We start from the raw sequence: 20,915 nt of genomic DNA, 5'->3' as shown, positions 1-20,915 counted from the left end.
TGTCCTCCTATCTCTCGGGCCCTATGCCCCCCCGCCCCCCGCTCCCGCCCCTCGGACTCTCGGGAGAGGTGGGGACAGCTGGGCGCGAGGGCGAGCGCCGGCAGCTGGGCGAGGCAGCCTCCCTCCCCGAGCCGGCAGTGCCCGGGACCGACAGGGCAGCGAGGCGGGATTGGAAACTCATCAGCCAGACGGTGCGCCAGCTAATCCGGCTGAACGTTCACGCCCGACCCAGGTGAGGAGGCAGCTCTGCCCGGCTCGCCCCTCAGCCTCACTGACCCCAGCGCCGCCCGGACTGGAGCTGCCCGCGGGCGCGCTCCCGGCCCACGTGCCGCTCGCAGCGCCGGTGCGCCCGGGGCGCAGCCGGGAGCCCCCCGCTCGAACCCCGGGCGGCCGGGCGGGCGGTGCGGGGCGGCGCGAGGGGGAGGAGCGGGAGGAGCGGGCGGCGGCGGGCGGCGGGCGGGGGGCGGGCACGTCCGGGCGCCGCTCAGCGCCATGGAATTAGCCCCGCGGCGGAATAAGCCCGAGCAGACGCCGGCGCAGCCGCGGGCCAGTCCGGGTTTCGTGTCCGGTGCGCCCGCACCATGGCCGCCCTCGGGCTGCGCGGTGAGTCTCCCCTGCCGGGGCCTCTGGGCCTGGGCGTCCGGCGAGTCGTAGGAGGGAGAGGGGCTGCGAGTGACGGAGCCGGCATCCTAACTCCGCGCCTTTGGGGCGGCTGACCCCACGTGAGCCTGGAGAGGGAGGCGCGGGGCACTGGTCCCTACTCCGCCGGGGTCGGGGAGCTGAGGGACGCCTGAGCAATTTCTCATACACATTATTATTATTATTATTATTATTATTAATTATTTATTAAGGAGATAGAAGGTAGGGCAAGAGGCAGAGTATTGGTGCAGCGGCTTTTTGGTGATTGATTACCCGTTCTTACCTCTGCGTTTTGGCCTCAACTCATTACTAGTCGTTGGATGTTTAGTTTAGCTTATCTGGGGCAAGCAAGCAACTGGGGTTTAATTCACAAGCAGTCTGCTGAGGACAGAGGTTCGGATTCATCCCCAGCGACTTTGACTTTGGCCTCCCTGGAGTGTCCTCAGGATTTCAGGAAGTCTCTTCCCACCCTAACCCAAACCTGCCTTCAAGAGGAGCATTTACACCTCAGGGTGCAGGGAAACACAGGCGCCCCTTCTCTTAGAGGAAAAGCAAGTGGAGGTGGACTTCCTGGGTGGAGGACATTCTCCTGCCGCGTCTCTCAAGTTATACTGAGCAGAGACACACGCACTTGGGCAGGGTTGGGTTGACTTGCCTGGAAAGGGATTATGTTGAGTGTCTTTCTTCTGGTGGTTCTTGAGTGAGGCCTGAGGCTGGGAGGTGCCCACTCCATTGGCATAAACAGTGAATCAAAGGACCTGGAAGGTAGGTGTCAGTCATAGTCCTGGAGATACCTCTGGGAGCCATGTGGACCCTGGTCCACGACAGAAGGCCCCGTTGAGCAAGGTTAGATCTAAGCCCAAAGGCAAGTGGCAGGTGGAGGGAGGATCTTAGACAAGGTGGGGGCTCTCCTAGAGGACTGTGGTATTCTGGGTCCCTCTACTTGTCTGGATTTGTTCTTGGGACCTGATCTCAGAGCCCGTGCCCATCTAGCTGTCTGTCACCCTGACAGACATTTGCTCCTCTCACTGTGTCTTGCCACACACCTGTCATTTTCGGAGGCAGAGACCTAATAGGATGGTCCTTTCCAGCAACCTGTAATGCTCTCTGAGTTGCTGTATGTGGGAACCTGGGCCACTTTGCTGGCCGGAGGAAGTGGATGTGTGAGGGGGAGGGGTGGGTTCCAAACACCAGTCTCAGGTACTGATCTGGTTACTATGTGTACCTTTTCTGCCATTATCCATGGTAGGGCAAGGCTCGAGGACATGAGGCACAGGGCCTAAAGTGAAGCTTGTCTTTGATTTAATGAAATAAGGACCTGATTTTCTGGAAATCCACCCATCTGTGAACTCTTTGTGCTGGCTGAGAGAAACTTGCCCCACCCTATGTGTGGTGTTCTTAGAGCACATGGAGAGTAGAAATTTGACCACTAGACATAAGGATCTTGCCTCTAGCTGCAAAACAGAATCAGTCTCTATTTGTGATCAGGTGGTTAGGCAAAGCCTCTCTGCAGAGATGAGCTGGGACAGAGATTGTGCTAAACGAAAGAACAAGCCTTGCAAATATCTGGAGAATGATCTTGCAAAGGCAAATATATACAGGTGAAAGACCCTGAGACAGGAGTGTGCTTGAGCTGTCCAAAAAATAGTGTGGAAGCCAAGTGCCTGGAGCAGAGAGATGAAGAGGGTGAGTGGGAAGAGTGAGCCAGCTCATGCAGAGTCTCGTAGCTCAGGCCATCTGTTCTTGGCATTCAGAGAAAAGGTAGACTAATATTCATCAAACATCTACTTTATCCAGACACTGTGCTAGGTGCTTTGCCTCACAACAACTTTGTTGTTAATGTTCAGTCCATTTCATCGAAGAGGAGCCTGAAGTTCAGAGAGGTTCAGAAATATGCCAGTTATATTGTGTTAACCACCGAATAATCACAGAAGGATAAAGTTGGAATTCAAACTTGTTTTCCCCAGCACCTCACATTGTGGCTTTTGCTCTGTTCATAAGAAGTCATTAGAAGGAGGTGTAGGTACCAGCAAGTGGGGGTGGGAAATGTGGGGGGAACTGGGGCTTTCAGGGGGATACTGATTTTGCAAGGCTGTTAGGGAAATGCTGTGGTCACAGTCCAGGCAGGGCCGTATCTATACGCTATAGCTGACCCTTGAACGACACAGCTTTGAACTGCGTGGGCTCACTAATATGCAGATTTGTTTTTATAGTACAGTACCAGAAGTGTATATGTTCTCCTTATGATTTTCTTAGCATTTTCTTTTCTCTAGGTTTGTTCTAAGAATACAGTATATAATACATATACAAAACATGTGCTAATTAACTGTCTATGTTACTGGTAAGGCTTCCAGTGATCAGTAGGCTATTAGCAGTTAAGTTTTGGGGGAGTCAAAAGTTACATGCAGATTTTTAACTGCACGAGGGGATTGGCACCCCTGACCCTGCGTTGTTCGAGTCAATTCTATTTCCAATCTGGAATCATCATGGTTAGTTTATCTCGTGGGACCAAGCCCAAGGAGGCTGGTTGTCATCACCAAACTCGTAAGGAAATGTGCCATTATGATCTACGTTGGGCACATGTCTTAACCAGCACGGATTACCTCAGTTCCACATTTGGGGTTTACAGAGGCATGGGACACTGACCTAGTGACCACAGGAGGAAGAAGATGTGCTTAGTGTCCTGATGGGCTCTAGCCAATCTGGCTCACTCTATTATGTCCCTGTAAGTACAGCTCAGATCAGCTCAGAGGACACCTGTGAGCTGGAATGTATGCCAAATACATGCTCAGGGTTGGAGTTACAAAGATTAATAGGGCACAACACCCTGCCTGTTAAGACCTTACCTTCTAGACTCTTGGTCCCCTAAGACGGTCTTAATACTTTAGCAGCCTTATCCACAGCTGGGATAGGAGGGGTTCGTCATGGGAAGGAGGAGGTGGGGTCAAACTTTTACTTGTTCAGACCACACCAATGACATTAGCACGACCCTACTGTAGTTCTTTCAAAATGTACTAAACATCTTTCCTGGACTCCTACTGACAACCCTGCATTTCCTCCAGAAACTTCAAGGAGGTAACTTTTAAGTCTGTCTGGCTGACAACCTTCCACCTAGGTTAGCCTGCGCTGAAACTACCGAGGGATTGCAGTTCTCACAATTAGCCGGCATTACTCCCTTCCTCTGTTGAGCAAATACAAGTTAGAGGGCACACTACCCTTTGTTAAAAAACAAAATTCAACCGAGTGAAATTGAAGGTCGAATTGGTTGTATTAAGTGATACACGAATTGGGCAACATCCCATCCAGCAAGTAGAGGGGAGCTCTGAGGAGTCCTACAAAATGGAAGGTTTTTATAGGAAGGAGGCTGCGGCAAGAAGTTGCTAGCAGAAGAAAAAGGATTGTTTCAGGCCTGGAAACCATCTTTTTTGGGGAAAGGGAATGATAGTGTTTTTATCATGCGGTTTACTACCTCACCAGTGTTGATGGGGGAATTTCAGACAAACCTTTCAAAGGTCACATCCCCAGGATAAAAGGTCACATTCCAGGGATAGGTTGAAATTGTTGATTTTCTGTGTGTGTGCGTGCGCGCGTGTGCGTGTGTACTCACGCCCACATGCATGCCTGGACCTGTGCAAATGACTCCATTTTGAGCTTGTTTCTTTTTTAATACCTTGTATCTTCTGACTTGTTCACTGACACAGGGATAATCCATACTTTCTAGCGGTCCTTCATGCCTGATATACATTAGCTGATTAAAAATAGCTTAGAAAAAGCAATAATATACTTCCATTGTGAAAAACGTTTAAATACAAATAAATAAAATAAAAATAAAAGTTCCCTGTTTTTATCTATTTTGGTAATTATTCTTCACCCAAATCCCTTTTTAATGTTTTTATTTTTGCCTGTATCAAATAACTATTTCTACTTATTATTTATTAATCTTCAAACGGTTTACAAAAGAGGAAACCCCAGATACAATAACAGTTAAATGAACAAATGCCAAATAATGAAGGATTGGGAGCACAGTATTATATCACAAAACCTGGACTAAGAATAGGTACTGCAGTTGAACAAAAATGTATCTGTGAACTTCCTGACAGGCAGGTCAGAAAAGAGACAGCAAGTTACATGGGTTTCATTGTCTAATAGAAGGAGGCTAGTTCTAGTTCATCAACATTAAACTTTAAGAAGAATGTCACAGTGATATTTGTGCTATTTATATAAGACGTTGCCCAACATAATGAGCTGTAGTTTCATTAATAGATTTTTGGAAAGAGTATTATTCATCACGTGAGCATTTATTGTTTCTGATATTTTTAAAAAGGGGTGTTTGTGTTCTATTCTTTCTCAGGCCACTCCACCCTATTATGTTTTTAAAAACGCTGTTTGCAAACCTGTAGATCACCCGCCATTGGGGTAAACCTCTAATTTGAAAAGTAGTGGCTTATAGCATATAAAAAGCTCCACAGTTCATCATCCATTTAGACCAGAGGGCTGCCAGTCTATTTCTCCTCTCCTCTGTAGGAGGGGGACACAAGACCCTTCCTCAGGAACAGCTCCCCAGTTTCCATCTGGTACCATTTCCCTTCAGCCTGAAGAACCTCCTTTAGCAGGTGTTGAAGTGCAGTTCTGCTGGTGACAAATTCTCTCAGCTTGTGTTGTTTTTTTTTTTTTTTAAGATTTTATTTATCTGAGAGAGAGCGCGAGCAGGGGGAGGGGCAAACAGAGAGGGAGAGAAAGAATCTCAAGGAGACTCCCCACTGAGCACAGAGCCCGATGCAGGGCTCAATCTCACGACCCTGAGATCATGGCCTGAGCCAAAACCAAGAGTCGGACACTTAGCTGACTGAGCCACCCAGACGTCCCTCTCAGCTTGTGTTTTTATGGAAAACTGTCTGTTTCACTCTCCTTTTGGAAGAATACTTGCATCAGACAAGTTTTTCCTTTCAGGACTCCAGGTGTTCTCTGTCGGTCTCCATGGTTTTGATGAGAAGTCAGCCTTAATCCAGATTTTTATTTTACCCATGTGTAATACCTTCCTAATCTGGTAGCTCTCGATATTAATATTTTATTTTTATTTTTGGTGTGTAGCAGTCAGCCTATGATGTGCCCAGGGGTGATTTTCTTTGTATTTTTCTTCCTTGAGTTTGTTGACCTTCTTGAGTATGGATATTAATTGTATTTTATCAACTTTTGGGATAATTTCACTCACTCTTTCTTCAATTGTTTTTCTGCCTGACTTCCGGTCTTTTCTTTTTCTAACATGTATGTTAGACCATGTGGTCCCACCAGTTCCTGAGACTGTGTTAATTATTTTCAGTCTTTAGTCTTCTGTTCTCTAGATCAGATCATTTCTATTGATCCATCTTTAACTTCACTGATCTTTTCTCTGCCTTCTTCACTTTGCTGTCAAGCTCATCCAATGAAGTTTTTCTTTTTCTTTTTGTACTTTTCAGTTCTAGGAATTCCATTTTTTAAAAAATGCCAGCTTTATTGAGATATAATCACATACCATAAAATCCAGGCTTTAAAGATGTACAATTCAGTCATTTTTATTCATAGAGTTGTGCATCTTTCACTGCTCTCTAATTTTAGAACATTTTCATTATCCTAAAAAGAAACCTCATACTCATTGACAGCCATTCACCTTTCCTCCCTCCCTCTAACTCCTGACAACCACTAATATATTCTCTGTCTCCATGGATTTGCCTATTCTGGATATTATATATAAGTGGAATCATACTGTATATAGTGTTTTGTGTTTGGGCTCTTTCACTGAGCATGCTTTCAGTGTTTAGCCATATCGTGACATGTATCAGTAGCTCAGTTCTTTTTAAAGCTGAATAATATTCCCTTCTTTGGATACACCACATTTGTTTATTTATCATTTGATGGACATTTGGATTTCCACTTTCTGGTTACTATGAATAAAGCTGCTATGAATGTTCACGTACAAGTTTTTGTGTGTGCGTATGTCTTTATTTCTCTTGGGTATATACCTAGAGTAGAATGGCTGGGTCATATGGAAGCTCTGTGTTTAACATTTCAGGAATTGCTAGGCTACTATTTTACATTCCCACCAGCAATGTCTGAGGGTTCTAACTTCTCTACATCCTCACTGACACTTGTTATTGTCTTTTTTTAAAATCATAGCCATCCTAGTGGTGTAAAGTGGTATGTCATTATAGTTTTGATTTGCATTTCTTTAATGACTAATGATGTTGAACATCTTTTCATGTGCTATTGAATATTTCTTGCCTATCTTATTTGGAGAAATGTCTATTCATATCCTTTGCTCATTTTCAAATTAGGTTTTTTTTTTTAATTGTTGAGTTGTAAAAGTTCTTTATATATTTTGGATACAATCCCTATTCTGATATACAACTTGGAAATATTTCCTCCCCTTGTCTAGGTTGTATATTCACTTTATTAATGGTGTCTTCTTTTTTTTAAAGATTTTATTTACTTATTTATTTGTTTAGAGAGGGAGCAGGGGGAGGGGCAGAGGGAGAGGGAGAGAGAGAACCTCAAGCAGACTCTGAATGAAGCCCGACATGGGGCTTGATCTCACAACCCTGAGATCATGACTAGAGACGAAATCGAGAGTTGGATGCTCAATGACTGAGCCACCCAGGCGCCCCATTGATGGTGTCTTTTGAAACATTTTTAATTTTGATGAAAATCAGTTTGTCTATTTTTCTTTGATTGCTTGTGCTTTTTGGTAGAATAGCTAAGAAATCATTGCTTAACCTAAGGTAATAAAGATGTACTCTTGTGTTACCTTTCACATGTTTTATAGTTTTACCTATTGCATTTAGGTCATGATCCCTTTTTGAAAATATGAATTTTTATGTATAGTGTGAGGAAAGGGTCCAACTTCCTTCTTTTGTGTGTGGATATCCAGTTGTCCCAGTACCATTTCCCCATTTCTTTCCCCACTTCTTAGTTCCTTTGTTGAAATTCAAGGTTTTATTTCTGGAATCCCAATTCTAATGACTGATCATTTTTCTATAATTATGCCAATACCACAGTAACTTTAAATAAGTTTTTTTTGGTATTTGATTTTCTATCCTGCAACTTTACTGAATTTATTAGTTCTAACAGTTTTTTGATAGTCTTCAGGGTTTTCTCTATATAATATTATGTCATTTGAAAATAGTGCCAGTTTTATTTCTTTCTTTCCAATTTGGCTGTCTTTATTTCTTGTTCTTGCCTAATTGCTGTGCTTGTAGTAAGTTTTGAAATCAGGGAGTGTGAAACCAATTACATTGATTTTTGTTTGTATTTTCTAGTTCTCTGCACTTTTGCAGTTTCCATATCTTCCACTTATTAAGATCATACTTAACTTCATTTATTAGAACATATTTATGTTTGCTGGTTTAAAGTCTTCTTTGTTAAACACAACATTTGGGCTGTGTTGAGATCAGGGGTGTGTGCGTGTGTGTGTTTTGTTTGTTTGTTTTTGGTGATCAAGTCCTGTTTATTTTAGAAGCATAAACAGCACAACTAGGAAAGAGTAAAGAGAACAAACACCAGTCCCCTCAACAGGGCCAGATCCAGCACAGACTGTGTCTGTGTGTATGACCAAGGTTGGCCCAGCAGCCTTGACAGTGAGGTTGGGGATAGAGTAAATTGACCCCGGGTCCCTCTGGACCTAGTGAAAAAGGTAAGAGGGTGGAGATGAATTTTTATTGCTTGCTTTGTGTCTTTCATGGGTCACTTATGCCTGTTTCTTGCATGTCTAGTCGGTCTTGATGTAAAATGGACATTGTACATGATACAACATTATCTTTCTCTCAGGAGAGTTAAAATTTTTTTTAAGAGAAGTTTTCTAGCATGCAGTTCAATTACTGGCTGATCCCTTCGAGCTTAATATTTAGGTTCGGTTTTCTGCTTCATTAAGGTATATTTTTGGAAAATGCAAGGTTTTCCCCATGATTCTCTAACTTGGTAAGACTCAACCTCTCACTCATTTTAGACCCAAAGACACCTCCAGATTGAAAGTGAGGGGATGGAAAACCACTTACCATGCTAATGGACATCAAAAGAAAGCTGGGGTGGCGATCCTTATATCAGACAAATTAGATTTTAAACCAAAGACTACAATAAGAGATGAGGAAGGGCACTATATCATAATTAAAGGGTCTATCCAACAAGAAGATCTAACAATTGTAAATATCTATGCCCCTAACATGGGAGCAGCCAATTATATAAGCCAATTAATAACAAAATCAAAGAAACACATTGACAACAATACAATAATAGTAGGGGACTTTTACACCCCCCTCACTGAAGTGGACAGATCATCTAAGCAAAAGATCAACCAGGAAATAAAGACTTTAAATGACACACTGGACCAAATGGACTTCACAGATATATTCAGAACATTCCATCCCAAAGCAGCAGAATACACATTCTTCTCTAGTGCCCATGGAACATTCTCCAGAATAGATCACATCCTAGGTCACAAATCAGGTTTCAACTGGTACCAAAAGATTGGGATCATTCCCTGAATATTTTTGGACCACAGTGCTTTGAAACTAGAACTCAATCACAAAGGAAAGTCGGAAAGAACTCAAATACATGGAGGCTAAAGAGCATCCTACTAAAGAATGAATGGGTCAACTAGGAAATTAAAGGAGAATTAAAAAAATTCATGGAAACCAATGAAAATGAAAACACAACTGTTTAAAATCTTTGGGAGGCAGCAAAGACGGTCCTAAGAGGAAAGTATATAGCAATACAAGCCTTTCTCAAGAAACAAGAAAGGTCTCAAATACAAAACCTAACCCTACACCTAAAGGAGCTGGAGAAAGAAGAGCAAATAAAGCCTAAACCCAGCAGGAGAAGAGAAATAGTAAAGATCAGAGCAGAAATCAATGAAATAGAAACCAAAAGAACAGCAGAACAGATCAACGAAACTAGGAGCTGGTTTTTGAAAGAATTAATAAAATTGATAAACCCTTGGCCAGACTTATCAAAAAGAAAAGAAAAATGACCCAAATAAATAAAATCATGAATGAAAGAGGAAAGATCACAACCAACACCAAAGAAATACAAACAATTTTAAGAACATATTATGAGCAACTATATGCCAGCAAATTAGATAATCTGGAAGAAATGGATGCATTCCTAGAGATGTATAAACTACCAAAACTGAACCAGAAAGAAATAGAAAACCTGAACAGACCTATAACCACTAAGGAAATTGAAGCAGTAATCAAAAATCTCCCAACAAACAAGAGCCCAGGGCCAGATGGCTTCCCAGGGGAATTCTCCCAAACATTTAAAGAGTTAATACCTCCTCTGAAACTGTTCCAAAAAATAGAAATGGAAGGAAAACTTCCAAACTCATTTTATGAGGCCACCATTACCTTGATCCCCAAAACCAGACAAAGACCCCATCAAAAAGGAGAATTACAGACCAATATCCTTGATGAACATGGATGCAAAAATTCTCACCAAAATACTAGCCAATAGGATCCAACAGTACATTAAAAGGATTATTCACCACGACCAAGTGGGTTTTATTCCTGGGCTGCAAGGTTGGTTCAACATCCACAAATCAATCAACGTAATACAATACATTAATAAAAGAAAGAACAAGAACCATATGATCCTCTCAATAGATGCAGAAAAAGCATTTGACAAAGTACAGCATCCTTTCTTGATTAAAACTCTTCAGAGTGTAGGGATAGAGGGTACATACCTCAATATCCTACAAGCCATCTATGAAAAACCCACAGCGAATATCATTCTCAATGGGGAAAAACTGTGAGCTTTCCCCCTAAGGTCAGGAACATGGCAGGGATGTCCACTATCACCACTGCTATTCAACAGAGCACTAGAAGTCCTAGCCACAAAAATCAGACAACAAAAAGAAATAAAAGGCATCTGAATCGGCAAAGAAGAAGTCAAACTCTCACTCTTTGCAGATGATATGATACTTTATGTGGAAAACCCAAAAGACTCCACCCCAAAACTGCTAGAACTCATATAGGAATTCAGTAAAGTGGCAGGATAGAAAATCAGTGCACAGAAATCAGTTGCATTTCTATACACAAACAACAAGACAGAAGAAAGAGAAATTAAGGAGTCAATCTCATTTACAATCGCACCCAAAACCATAAGATACCTAGGAATAAATCTAACCCAAGAGGCAAAGAATCTGTACTCAGAAGACTATAAAATACTCATGAAAGAAATTGAGGAAGACACAAAGAAATGGAAAAACGTTCCATGCTCATGGATTGGAAGAACAAATATTGTGAAGATGTCAATGCTACCTAGAGCAATCTACACATTTAATGTAATCCCTATCAAAATACCATCCACTTTTTTCAAAGAAATGGAACAAATAATCCTAAAATTTGTATGGAACTAGAAAAGACCCCGAATAGCCAGAGGAATGTTGAAAAAGAAAAGCAAAGCTGGTGGCATCACAATTCCGGACTTCATGCTCTATTACAAAGCTGTCATCATCAAGACAGTATGGTACTGGCACAAAAACAGACACAGAGATCAGTGGAACAGAATAGAGAGCCCAGAAAGGGACCCTCAACTCTGTGGTCAACTCATCTTTGACAAAGCAGGAAAGAATGTCTAATGGAAAAAAGACAGTCTCTTCAACAAATGGTGTTGGGAAATTGGACAGCCACATGCAGAAGAATGAAACTGGACCATTTCCTTACACCACACACAAAAATAGACTCAAAATGGTTGAAAGACCTAAATGTGATACAGGAATCCATCAAAATCCTAGAGGAGAACACAGGCAGCAACCTCTTCGACATCAGCCTCAGCAACATCTTCCTCGAAACACCACCAAAGGCAAGGGAAGCAAGGGCAAAAATGAACTATTGGGACTTCAGCAAGATAAAAAGCTTTTGCACAGCAAAAGAAACAGTCAACAAAACCAAAAGACAACCGACAGAATGGGAGAAGATATTTGCAAATGACATATCAGATAAAGGGCTAGTATCCAAAATCTATAAAGAGCTTATCAAACTCAACACCCAAAGAACAATAATCCAATCAAGAAATGGGCAGAAGAAATGAACAGACATTTTTCCAAAGAAGACATCCAATGGCCAACAGACACATGAAAAAGTGCTCAACATCGCTCGGCATCAGGGAAATCCAAATCAAAACCTCAATGAGATACCACCTCACACCAGTCAAAATGGCTAAAATTAACAAGTCAGGAAACGACAGATGTTGGTGGGGATGCGGAGAAAGGGGAACCCTCCTACACTGTTGGTGGGAATGCAAGCTGGTGCAGCCACTCTGGAAAACAGTATGGAGGTTCCTCAAAAAGTTGAAAATAGAGCTACTGTACAACCCAGCAACTGCACCATGGGTATTTACCCCAAAGATACAAATGTAGTGATCCGAAGGGGTACATGCACCCCAATGTTTATAGCAGCAATGTCCACAATAGCCAAACTATGGAAGGAGCCAAGATGTCCATCAACAGATGAATGGATAAAGAAGATGTGAGATATATATATATATATATCTTCTTCTTCTTCTTCTTTCTTTTTTTTTTTACATATAATGTATTATTTGTTTCAGAGGTACAGGTCTGTGATTCATCATGATATGAGGAATTCTTAATCTCAGGTTGCTGGAGTGGTGGGGGGTGTGAGGGATGGGGTGGCTGGGTGATAGACATTGGGGAGGGTATGTGCTATGGTGAGCGCTGTGAATTGTGTAAGACTGATGAATCACAGACCTGTACTTCTGAAACAAATAATATATGTTAAAAAAAAAAAAGAAGGTAGTAGGAAGGGAAAAATGAAGGGGGGGAATCGGAGGGGGAGACGAACCATGAGAGACTATGGACTCTGAGAAACAAACTGAGGGTTCTAGAGGGGAGGGGGGTGAGGGGATGGGTTAGCCTGGTGATGGGTATTGAGGAGGGCACGTATTGAATGGAGCACTGGGTGTTATACGCAAACAATGAATCATGGAACACTACATCAAAAACTAATGCTGTAATGTATGGTGATTAACAACATAATAAAATAAAATAAAAAAAAAAAGATTATGTACCCCACCTTGAAAAAAAAAAACAAAAAACAAGAACACTCAACCTCTCATCTGTCTTCTCTATTGATCTGTTTAGGGCTTGGCCTTAGATGTTTTTAGGGGTAGTCTGCTATAAACATTTTTCTTGCGTGTGGTTCTTACTCTTAAAATGGGGTCTTGGTGTCGCAGCTGGATGTCTGGAATGTTAGGACATGTTAATGAGGTCTTGCTGTTCTGGCTAGGATGGAACATCAATGCCTTCCAGTACTGTGTGACCTCCAGCATCTTGTTCTGATCTCAGTATTGTGGTAGCCTCTCTCTGGTCAGCCTCATACATCTCGCCCTTATGCATGTGGAGTCTTGCTCACAGCCAAGGACTCATGAAGGTCCCCGAAGGTCTCTCTGGGGAACTTTCTGTGCACAGATTCCTCCTCTTTTTTGCTCTGCTCCATAATTTCCAGCTATTTTAGCTGCTCCAAGCCTTGATCTTTGCCTTCTCAGTTCAGTGGGATTTTGCTTTACTTGGATTCCTGCTCCCTGAACCCCAGTCAATAATGTGTCTTTATGGGGTTAAATTTGTGACTTTCTGTTCTCAGGAATTGTGGTTCCATGCTGATGGTTGTTCAGTGCCTGAAAATGGTTGGCTTGTGTATTTTGTCCTGTTTTATCGCTGTTTACAGAAGAATGTCCTCCCTGGTGCCAGTGATTTTATCAGTACTGGAAACAAGTTTTTGTCAGCAGGTTTTTAGTCAAAAAGTATTTTGTTGACAAATAGTTTCAGATGTAGGTCATTGGCAAAGACCAGAAATAACAGGACTTTCTAATATTAATTCAAAAGTGATCTTCATGATTTAGAAAAGAGTGAAGTTGTGCTTATTTAATTCTAATGAGAAGCTAAGGTCCCAGCCTTAATTTTTGTCTTAAGGTAGAGTTGGACTATGGGGTTGCCTGCAGGCAAGGCCACAACTTTTCTTTAAAAGCATCTTTGTTACTCCTCAACAGTAATTGAACTCAACATAACCAAAGCTCCAGAATTCTATAGCACAAAGCATAGGGGAGGTTATTTTGCACAAAGCATAGGGAAGAAATCCTTCTGCTCATCTTTTCGGCATTTCAGTTTTTTAACCTACTCTTTCATTGAGCACCTGTGTGCCAGGCTGCAGTGACGGTCAAAGATGATATCCAGTCCCTGCCTTTGAGTATCTGTCCCGACCTGTGGTTTGCAGAAGTTATGAGGGGGCTCTTAAGTCCCTCAGGTTGGGAGAAGTTTGGGAAAGGGTCTGTTGAGCAAGGCTCTGATGTGTGGGTATTTGACTTGGATGGTATCTCAGTGGGCCAGTTACTGCACTTGTGAGTAGTTATTTATTATTATCTGCATTGCTGTATTAGTTAGGGTGACACTCAGCTGCTCTAACAAATAGACCACAAAAGTAAAACACGACAGTTTACTTCTTGCTAAAGAAATAGCCCAGGTGGGTAAACAAGTTACTGGGGTGGCTCTTATCCATATAGCTTTCAGAGACCCAGCATGATGGAGGTTTAGCCGATTTCAGCTCTGACTTCCAAGGTGGCCCTGAGGGCTGTCCTCCCAGTTATCTGAAAGGGGAGAAGAGCACAGAGGGGCATGCAGCAGCATGCACAGGTTTCTGTGGGCCAGGTCTGGAGGTAGCACATATCACTCTGTTCACATTCCTCTGGCTGGAATTTGGTCTTCTAGCTACATCTAATTGCAAGGGAGCCTAGGAAATAGGGTCTAGCTGTGTGTCCAGAAAGAAGAGGAAAACATGGATTTTTGGTAAGCAGCTAGTAGTCTCTGTCTTAGGGGCTTATCAAAAATGATCATTTTAGTGTGGTATGGTCACACTTATTTTCCTGAATTAAAGTTACAGATTCACACATTTGTCTCTCCGAGTAAGTCTCTGAGGTCTTCAAGTTTCAGCACCCAGGGCAAGACAGGGGGTGGTAAATACTTATTAAATGGTTTTTGAACGAAGGAATGAATTTTTTAATTTATTTGTCTGATGCCAAAGTTCCCAGATGATGATGATGTTATTGATAATAAGAACTGCTATTTACTGAGCATCTACTGTGTGCTAAGTTTTGTAAGCATAATCTTATTTCTTTATTTTATTTTATTTTATTTTATTTCATCATGATAAGTGTACTCTTTAATCCCCATCCCCCATTTCCCCTGTCCCCCTACCCACCTCCCTTCTGGTAACCTTTAATTTGTTCTCTGTAGTTAAGAGTCTGTTTCTTGGTTTGTCTCTCTCTCTCTTTGTTTTTCCTTTGGTCATTTGTTTTGTTTTTTAAATTCCACATATGAGTGAGATCATATGGTATTTGTCTTTCCCTGACTGACTTATTTCGCTTAGCATTATACTCTCTAGGTCTATCCATGTTGTTGCAAATGGCAAGATTTCATTCTTTTTTTATGGCTGAATAATATTCCTGTGTGTGTGTGTGTGTGTGTGTGTCCAGAAAGAAGAGGAAAACATGGATTTTTGGTAAGCAGCTAGTAGTCTCTGTCTTAGGGGCTTATCAAAAATGATCATTTTAGTGTGGTATGGTCACACATATATATATATGGTCACATATATATATACATTATATATATATACATATATATATATGGTCACACATATATATACATGATATCTATCTATCTATCTATCTATCTATCTATCTATCTATCTATCACATCCTTTTTATCCATTCATCTGTTGACAGACACTTGGGCTGCTTCCAGAGTTGGGCTATTGTAAATAATGCTGCTATAAACACAGAGGTGCACACATCCCTTCAAATTAGTGTGCTGGTATTTTTTTGGTAAATACCCAGTAGTGTGATTCCTGTATCATACAGTAGTTCTATTTTTAATTTTTTGAGGCACCTCCATACTGTTTTCCAGTGACTGCACCAGTCTGCATTCCCACCACAGTGCACAAGGGTTCCTTTTCCTCCACATCCTCGCCAACATTTGTTTCTTGTGTTGTTGATTTTAGCCATTCTGACAGGTGGGAGATGATACTTCATTGTTGTTTTGATTTGCATTTCCCTGATGATGAGTGATGTTGAGCATCTGTTCATGTGTCTGTTGGCTGCCTGTGTGTCTTTGAAGAGATGTCTGTTCACGTCTTCTGCCCATTTTTAAATTTGATTATTTGTTTTTTGGTATTGAGTTGTATCAGTTCTTTATATATTTTGGATACTAACTCCTTATTGGATATGTCATTTATAAATATATTCTCCCATTCTGTAGGTTGCCTTTTAGTTTTGTTGATCATTTCCTTCATTGTGAAGAAACTTTTAATTTTGATGCAGTCCCAATAGTTTATTTTTGCTTTTATTTCCCTTGCTTCAGGAGACATATCTAGAAAAGTGTTGCTGTGGCCAGTGTCAGAGAACATTACTGTGCTCTCTGCAAGGATTTTTATGGTTTCAGGTCTCACACTAAGTTCTTCAATCCACTTTGAGTCTATTTCTGTGTATGGTGTAAGAGAGTAGGTCAGTTTCATTCTTTTGTGTGTTGCTGTCCAGTTTCTCCATTTGTTGAAGAGACTGTCTTTTTACCATTGTATATTCATTCCTCCTTTGTCAAAGATTGATTGACCATATAGCTGTGGGTTCATTTCTGGGTTTTCTGTCTATTCCATTGATCTATATGTCTATTTTTATGCCAGTATCATACTGTTTTAATTATTATCACTTTGTAATACAACTTGGAATCTGGAATTGTGATGCCTCCAGTTTTGTTTTTCCTTTTCAAGATTGCTTTGGCTATTTGGGGTCTTTTGTGGTTCCATACAAATTTTAGGATTATTTGTCCTAGTTCTGTATTGAATGAAGGAATGAATTAATAGTGAATTGGTATGATATTAGTTGGCCAACAGACTCAGTTGCTTCTTTTAAAAATATTTAAAAAATCTTTATTTTATTAAAGTGATATCTGACTAGTATGAGCTAGAGAAGGCAGATGAAGGCATTGTGAGTCTTGTTTTAAATGTGAAATACATGCTTCACTTGTGCTTGAAACCCAAGCAGTTCTTTGAGCTGCTAAGTTTGAATTTGATTTCTCCTTTGGAACTCTGTGCTTTTCAGAATTTACCCTTATGAAATCAACACATTGGGTTAAAAAGAGAAGGAGAAATTATAAAAATAATATATGAACTGGAGATACAGTTGCATATTTAAAAACTTTTTCTTCCAATAAAAATCTCATTATGAAGGACGGAACCAAGGTGCTGAGTTATGGGACCTGGCTTTTCCTGACCCTCTGAAGTGAGGTGAAATGATAACTTTGTGCCTGTGGGTCACCTTGGAAAAAAGTTGCTTTTTAAATGCATGCTGTATTATGATGGTCTTCTATGTTGATCTTGAGGTTCTTCCTGGAATGGCTCATATTTATGGTGTCAATTTCAAGGAAGAGGCTTGCTTTTCTATTTGTTATGGCAGGTAGGGGGGCCTCCAGTTCATCTATAAACTGTGTCACATCATTCAGGCACAAGTTCACTACATTTAATGACATGTAGTGTTTGAATTTACGTGGACTGTGTAGAACTCATTCCTACCCTCTCTGATCTCAAGCTAGTATTATGGTCTAGGCCCTCCAGTATGCTTTAGAAGTCGGGGAGCCAAACCAAAGCTGCAAAAGTGGAGGGTCTTACCCCTGGATAAAGCACACACCGCTTCTATAGCCAGTGGGCCAAGGTGTGCTCATGGGTTGCCAGGCATGGTAGCTTTCTTTTCCTTCTCCAGGGACAGGCTTCCCCTGCTTCTGGCTTCATGTAGCACCCATTTTTTTTTTTTTAACACCCAAGCCAAGGCAGGTGTCTAGCTCAAAATGTTTATCTTGGCCGTGCTAAGTGGCCCTTAGTTTTATTTGTCCCAAACTTACTTTATTCAAGTTCTAGGTGGTGCTCCTTTCTTTCCTATGCCAAGACCTTTGTGACTCGATCTATGCTCACACCTTTGATTCTGTAGACCAGGGATCTCACCCCTGGTGGCACAGTAGAGCACCTCAGGCAAATTAAGTCCACATCTTAAGATGGAGCCCAGACATCAATATTTTAACTTTCTTAGGTGATTCTAATTATGTATCCAGGGTTGAGAACCAGCCAGTGTCTCCACAGGTCCTCACCTTCCCCAGTTGCTGAATGCTAATATTTGAAGTCTGGCTTCCCACCACCATCTCTGCCTTCCCACAGAGCAGCTCTTATATGCTTCTGTTTCTCCTTCTCCAGAACTACTTCTCCTGGTTCTGTCCTTTGGAATGTGGTGACCATCACATCACTGATAGTCAAATGAGGACATATCTGGTTTTAAGTAAGAACAATTTGTATTTGTCTGGGCCTAGTAGAGGTGGAGTTATGTGAAATTAAAAAATGTGTCTCTCAAGCTTCCCCCCCTAGTTATTATGGGATCTCCAGTGCTTTAAAAAGTCTGACCCAGTCCCTAGGGGTGTTTCCAGTGTGTTCGTGAACACTTCTTCAAGCCTCTATGTGGCATTAACCATCTTAGTTGATTTTTGATGTTGAGAATTCCCTTTTCTCAAGCTGTGGGAAGACACTTGTCCTGCTCCTGAAGCCAGTTACGTGCCAGTCCTCATGCTTGGGGCTAAGATTATGTGGTGAACAAGATAGGCACTATTCCTGTCCTCAAGGAGAGCACAGCTGAGCAGATAAGGCTTGCTGTCTATATGATATGAACTTATTCATATCAGTTAACCATGCTGTAGCATAGAGAAAACTTTTGAGCAATTTCCTATAGATTATACATGTATTGGGATATTTATAAAATTCTCAGGTTCATCCATGTTCCTCTTCCCTGCTGAATCCCTCTGTATCCGTCATATCTCATCCAGATCCAAAGGTCTGGGTAGCCTGGGCAGGGAGCTATGATTGCAGGAGCTGTCTTAGGCTTTAGCCTCAGACCCAGTCCATTTTGGGCCATGGAAATCTGTTCCACCTTCTTTGGAGAGCTGGGCATAAGACAGAGATCATCAATCTTGGTTATACCCCTGGTGATGAGAGGTGGGAGATGTCTGTGGGTGATGGAGGAAGATGAGGGACATTGTGGGAATCCACCAAGTATGTCCAGGAGAGGAGTCAGGCACCCTCATAGAGTGGTGTGCGTGTGTGTGTGCATGCACACTCGCATGTGTGGTATGTATAGAAGGGGTGGAGGAAGGGTTACCTCTTGCTCACCATTGCATCATCATGCTCTTTTCATGTTAATGAACTTGCACAACAGGTTATGATTAGCTAACAGAACAGTTTTGATCAATTATGCTGTAGACTGGCTACTTCTTTCTGATGTAGGGGAAGGGATGTTTATACCTTAATCTCATCAGCCACACTCCAAACCACAGTGTAGTGGGCTGCCCGTGAATAGGTTTCATTTGGGGAACTCATCCAGATCCCAGTCCATGGGTTTTGTCACTGAGGGAAGCACTTCCTGAAATGCTTATTCTTTTCTTGACCTGGGTCTTCATAAAACTTTTAGGATCTTGGGTCTGAGCATTGACCATAAGTGCTCTTTGTTAGAAGGCCTTTGTAAAGTGGGGAGAGATGTTAAGAATGCTGCCAGGAAGGGACTTATCAAGTAGTCTTGGTTGAGAGGAGATGTTTAGGGGCAGAAGGGAGAACATTTCCAAAGATCAAAGACCAAGGGCAAGAAAAAGCAGGTCACCTTCTGGAAGCTGCTGGTAGTTCAGTGTGTCTGGTGTGTGTGTGAGTGTGTGTGTGTGTGAGAGAGACAGAGACAGAGAGAGGGAGGGAGGGAGGGGGGAGTGGCCAGCAGGAGATGATTGATATTGGCAGGTTGACAGAAAAGATAGTAAGAGGCCTTGTAGGCCATGTTAAAAAGTGTGTATTATAAACCAGAAGGGTCCTTTCTTTGTCCCTCCAGTCCCACCACATAGCTCGCCCCCTGCTGGGGCTATGTGGGTGGAAAAAGAACATGAGGAGGAGGAGGCATGCCTTGCTCTCAGAAGGTTGATGATCTGCAACAGCCAAGCCTAGCAGCTGATTGCAAAGGACATGCAAATGATCGCCTTTTCCCCTGCAATATCTTTTTCTCCCTTGCCCATTGGAATATGCCTACTTCTTTTTTCTAGATGCTTCTCAAAAGTCATGTACTCTGGGAGGCCTTTCCTGCTAGCTCTAAGCCGAGCTGCGGGCTTCTGCTCCTATAGGTCCTTGTTCATACTCCAGCTTTAGCTTTTTTCTTGTTCCTGAAATTATCTTCTTATTAGTCCCTTTTCCTTATTAGTCTGCTAGGCCAAGCCTTACATTTCCAATGTATTATATAGTGCCCAGGAAGTGAAGTGGTTCTGAAATGAATAGAGATGTGAAAGATGACATATACCTACCCCTCCCACCCCCCAAGGACAGCCAGTTGTGCTTGGAGCATGGCATGATGCCATGTGCGTGGTGGGGGGGGGGCGGCGCTGGAAGGGGTAAGCAGGCCGTGGATGGGTGTTACATGAAGGACTATTCAAACAGGTGGGCAGGGCCCAGATCATGAAAGGTCCTGTGTGCATATCAGACAATCTGGTCTTCATCTAAGAAGAGTGGATTGAATGGGAGGGGAGTAACTTGGTCGGGTTGTGACCCGAGGATCAGAGGGGAGCAAGCTGAGTGGCAGGGAGGCCAGTTAGCTCTTACTTATGCAGGTTCAAGATAAGGATGCATGCTGTGGCCCTATCATCATTAGGAAGGGGATGTTCTAACATTGGTGGAGAGAGGGCTGTTTTTGAGTCAAGAGAAGCAGAGCCCAAGAGGCAGATTTGCAAATGGTTCTTTTTTGTGTGGAGGGGACTGGAAGACCATCTTTCTGTTGCTCTGGCCACATGCAGAGTCTAAGAAAGGTGCTGTTCAACAGGAACTATGGGGCAGGGCATAGGGTGATCAGCAGGGCCATTGGATCCAAATTTTAAGCTTGGAACCTCAAATTTTGACTGTCAAATTCATGCGGGAAAGCAGGGAAGACCTCAGCATAAGTGTTGACCCTACGTGAAATGCCGTCCATCCATCCCAGGATGCTTGGTGTGGGTCCACGTGAGCATCCTCAAAATCTGCAAGTGCCCAGGTCTCTCTGAGGCCCATCTGGAGTCTTGTTTCTGGCCTGGGAGAGTGTGATGTGCTGTCTCCGCTCAGGGTAACCCTGGCCTGTCTGGCTTTGCTGGAAACAGTGGCCTTGAAATGGCTGGTGAGAGGGGCGTCCCTGTTCTTCACTTCACACTT

The 20,915-nt window shown here is 42.4% G+C and overlaps 1 protein-coding gene across 1 annotated transcript in view; it reads left to right on the top strand.

Annotated features, from left to right (window-relative positions):
- Positions 1-546: 546 nt before the first annotated feature.
- Positions 547-20,915, top strand: part of LOC116623527 (anoctamin-2-like) — a 192,075-nt gene continuing 171,706 nt past the window's right edge. The window contains exon 1 of the mRNA XM_032390749.1: positions 547-603. Within this exon, the coding sequence (XP_032246640.1) occupies positions 582-603 (22 nt within the window). The 5' untranslated portion in view covers positions 547-581. The remainder of the gene's footprint in view (positions 604-20,915) is intronic.

Source organism: Phoca vitulina, unplaced genomic scaffold (genome assembly GCF_004348235.1).
Source record: "Phoca vitulina isolate PV1807 unplaced genomic scaffold, GSC_HSeal_1.0 scaffold59, whole genome shotgun sequence".
Lineage (NCBI taxonomy): Eukaryota > Metazoa > Chordata > Mammalia > Carnivora > Phocidae > Phoca > Phoca vitulina.
This window is presented reverse-complemented; position numbering and strand designations above follow the sequence as displayed.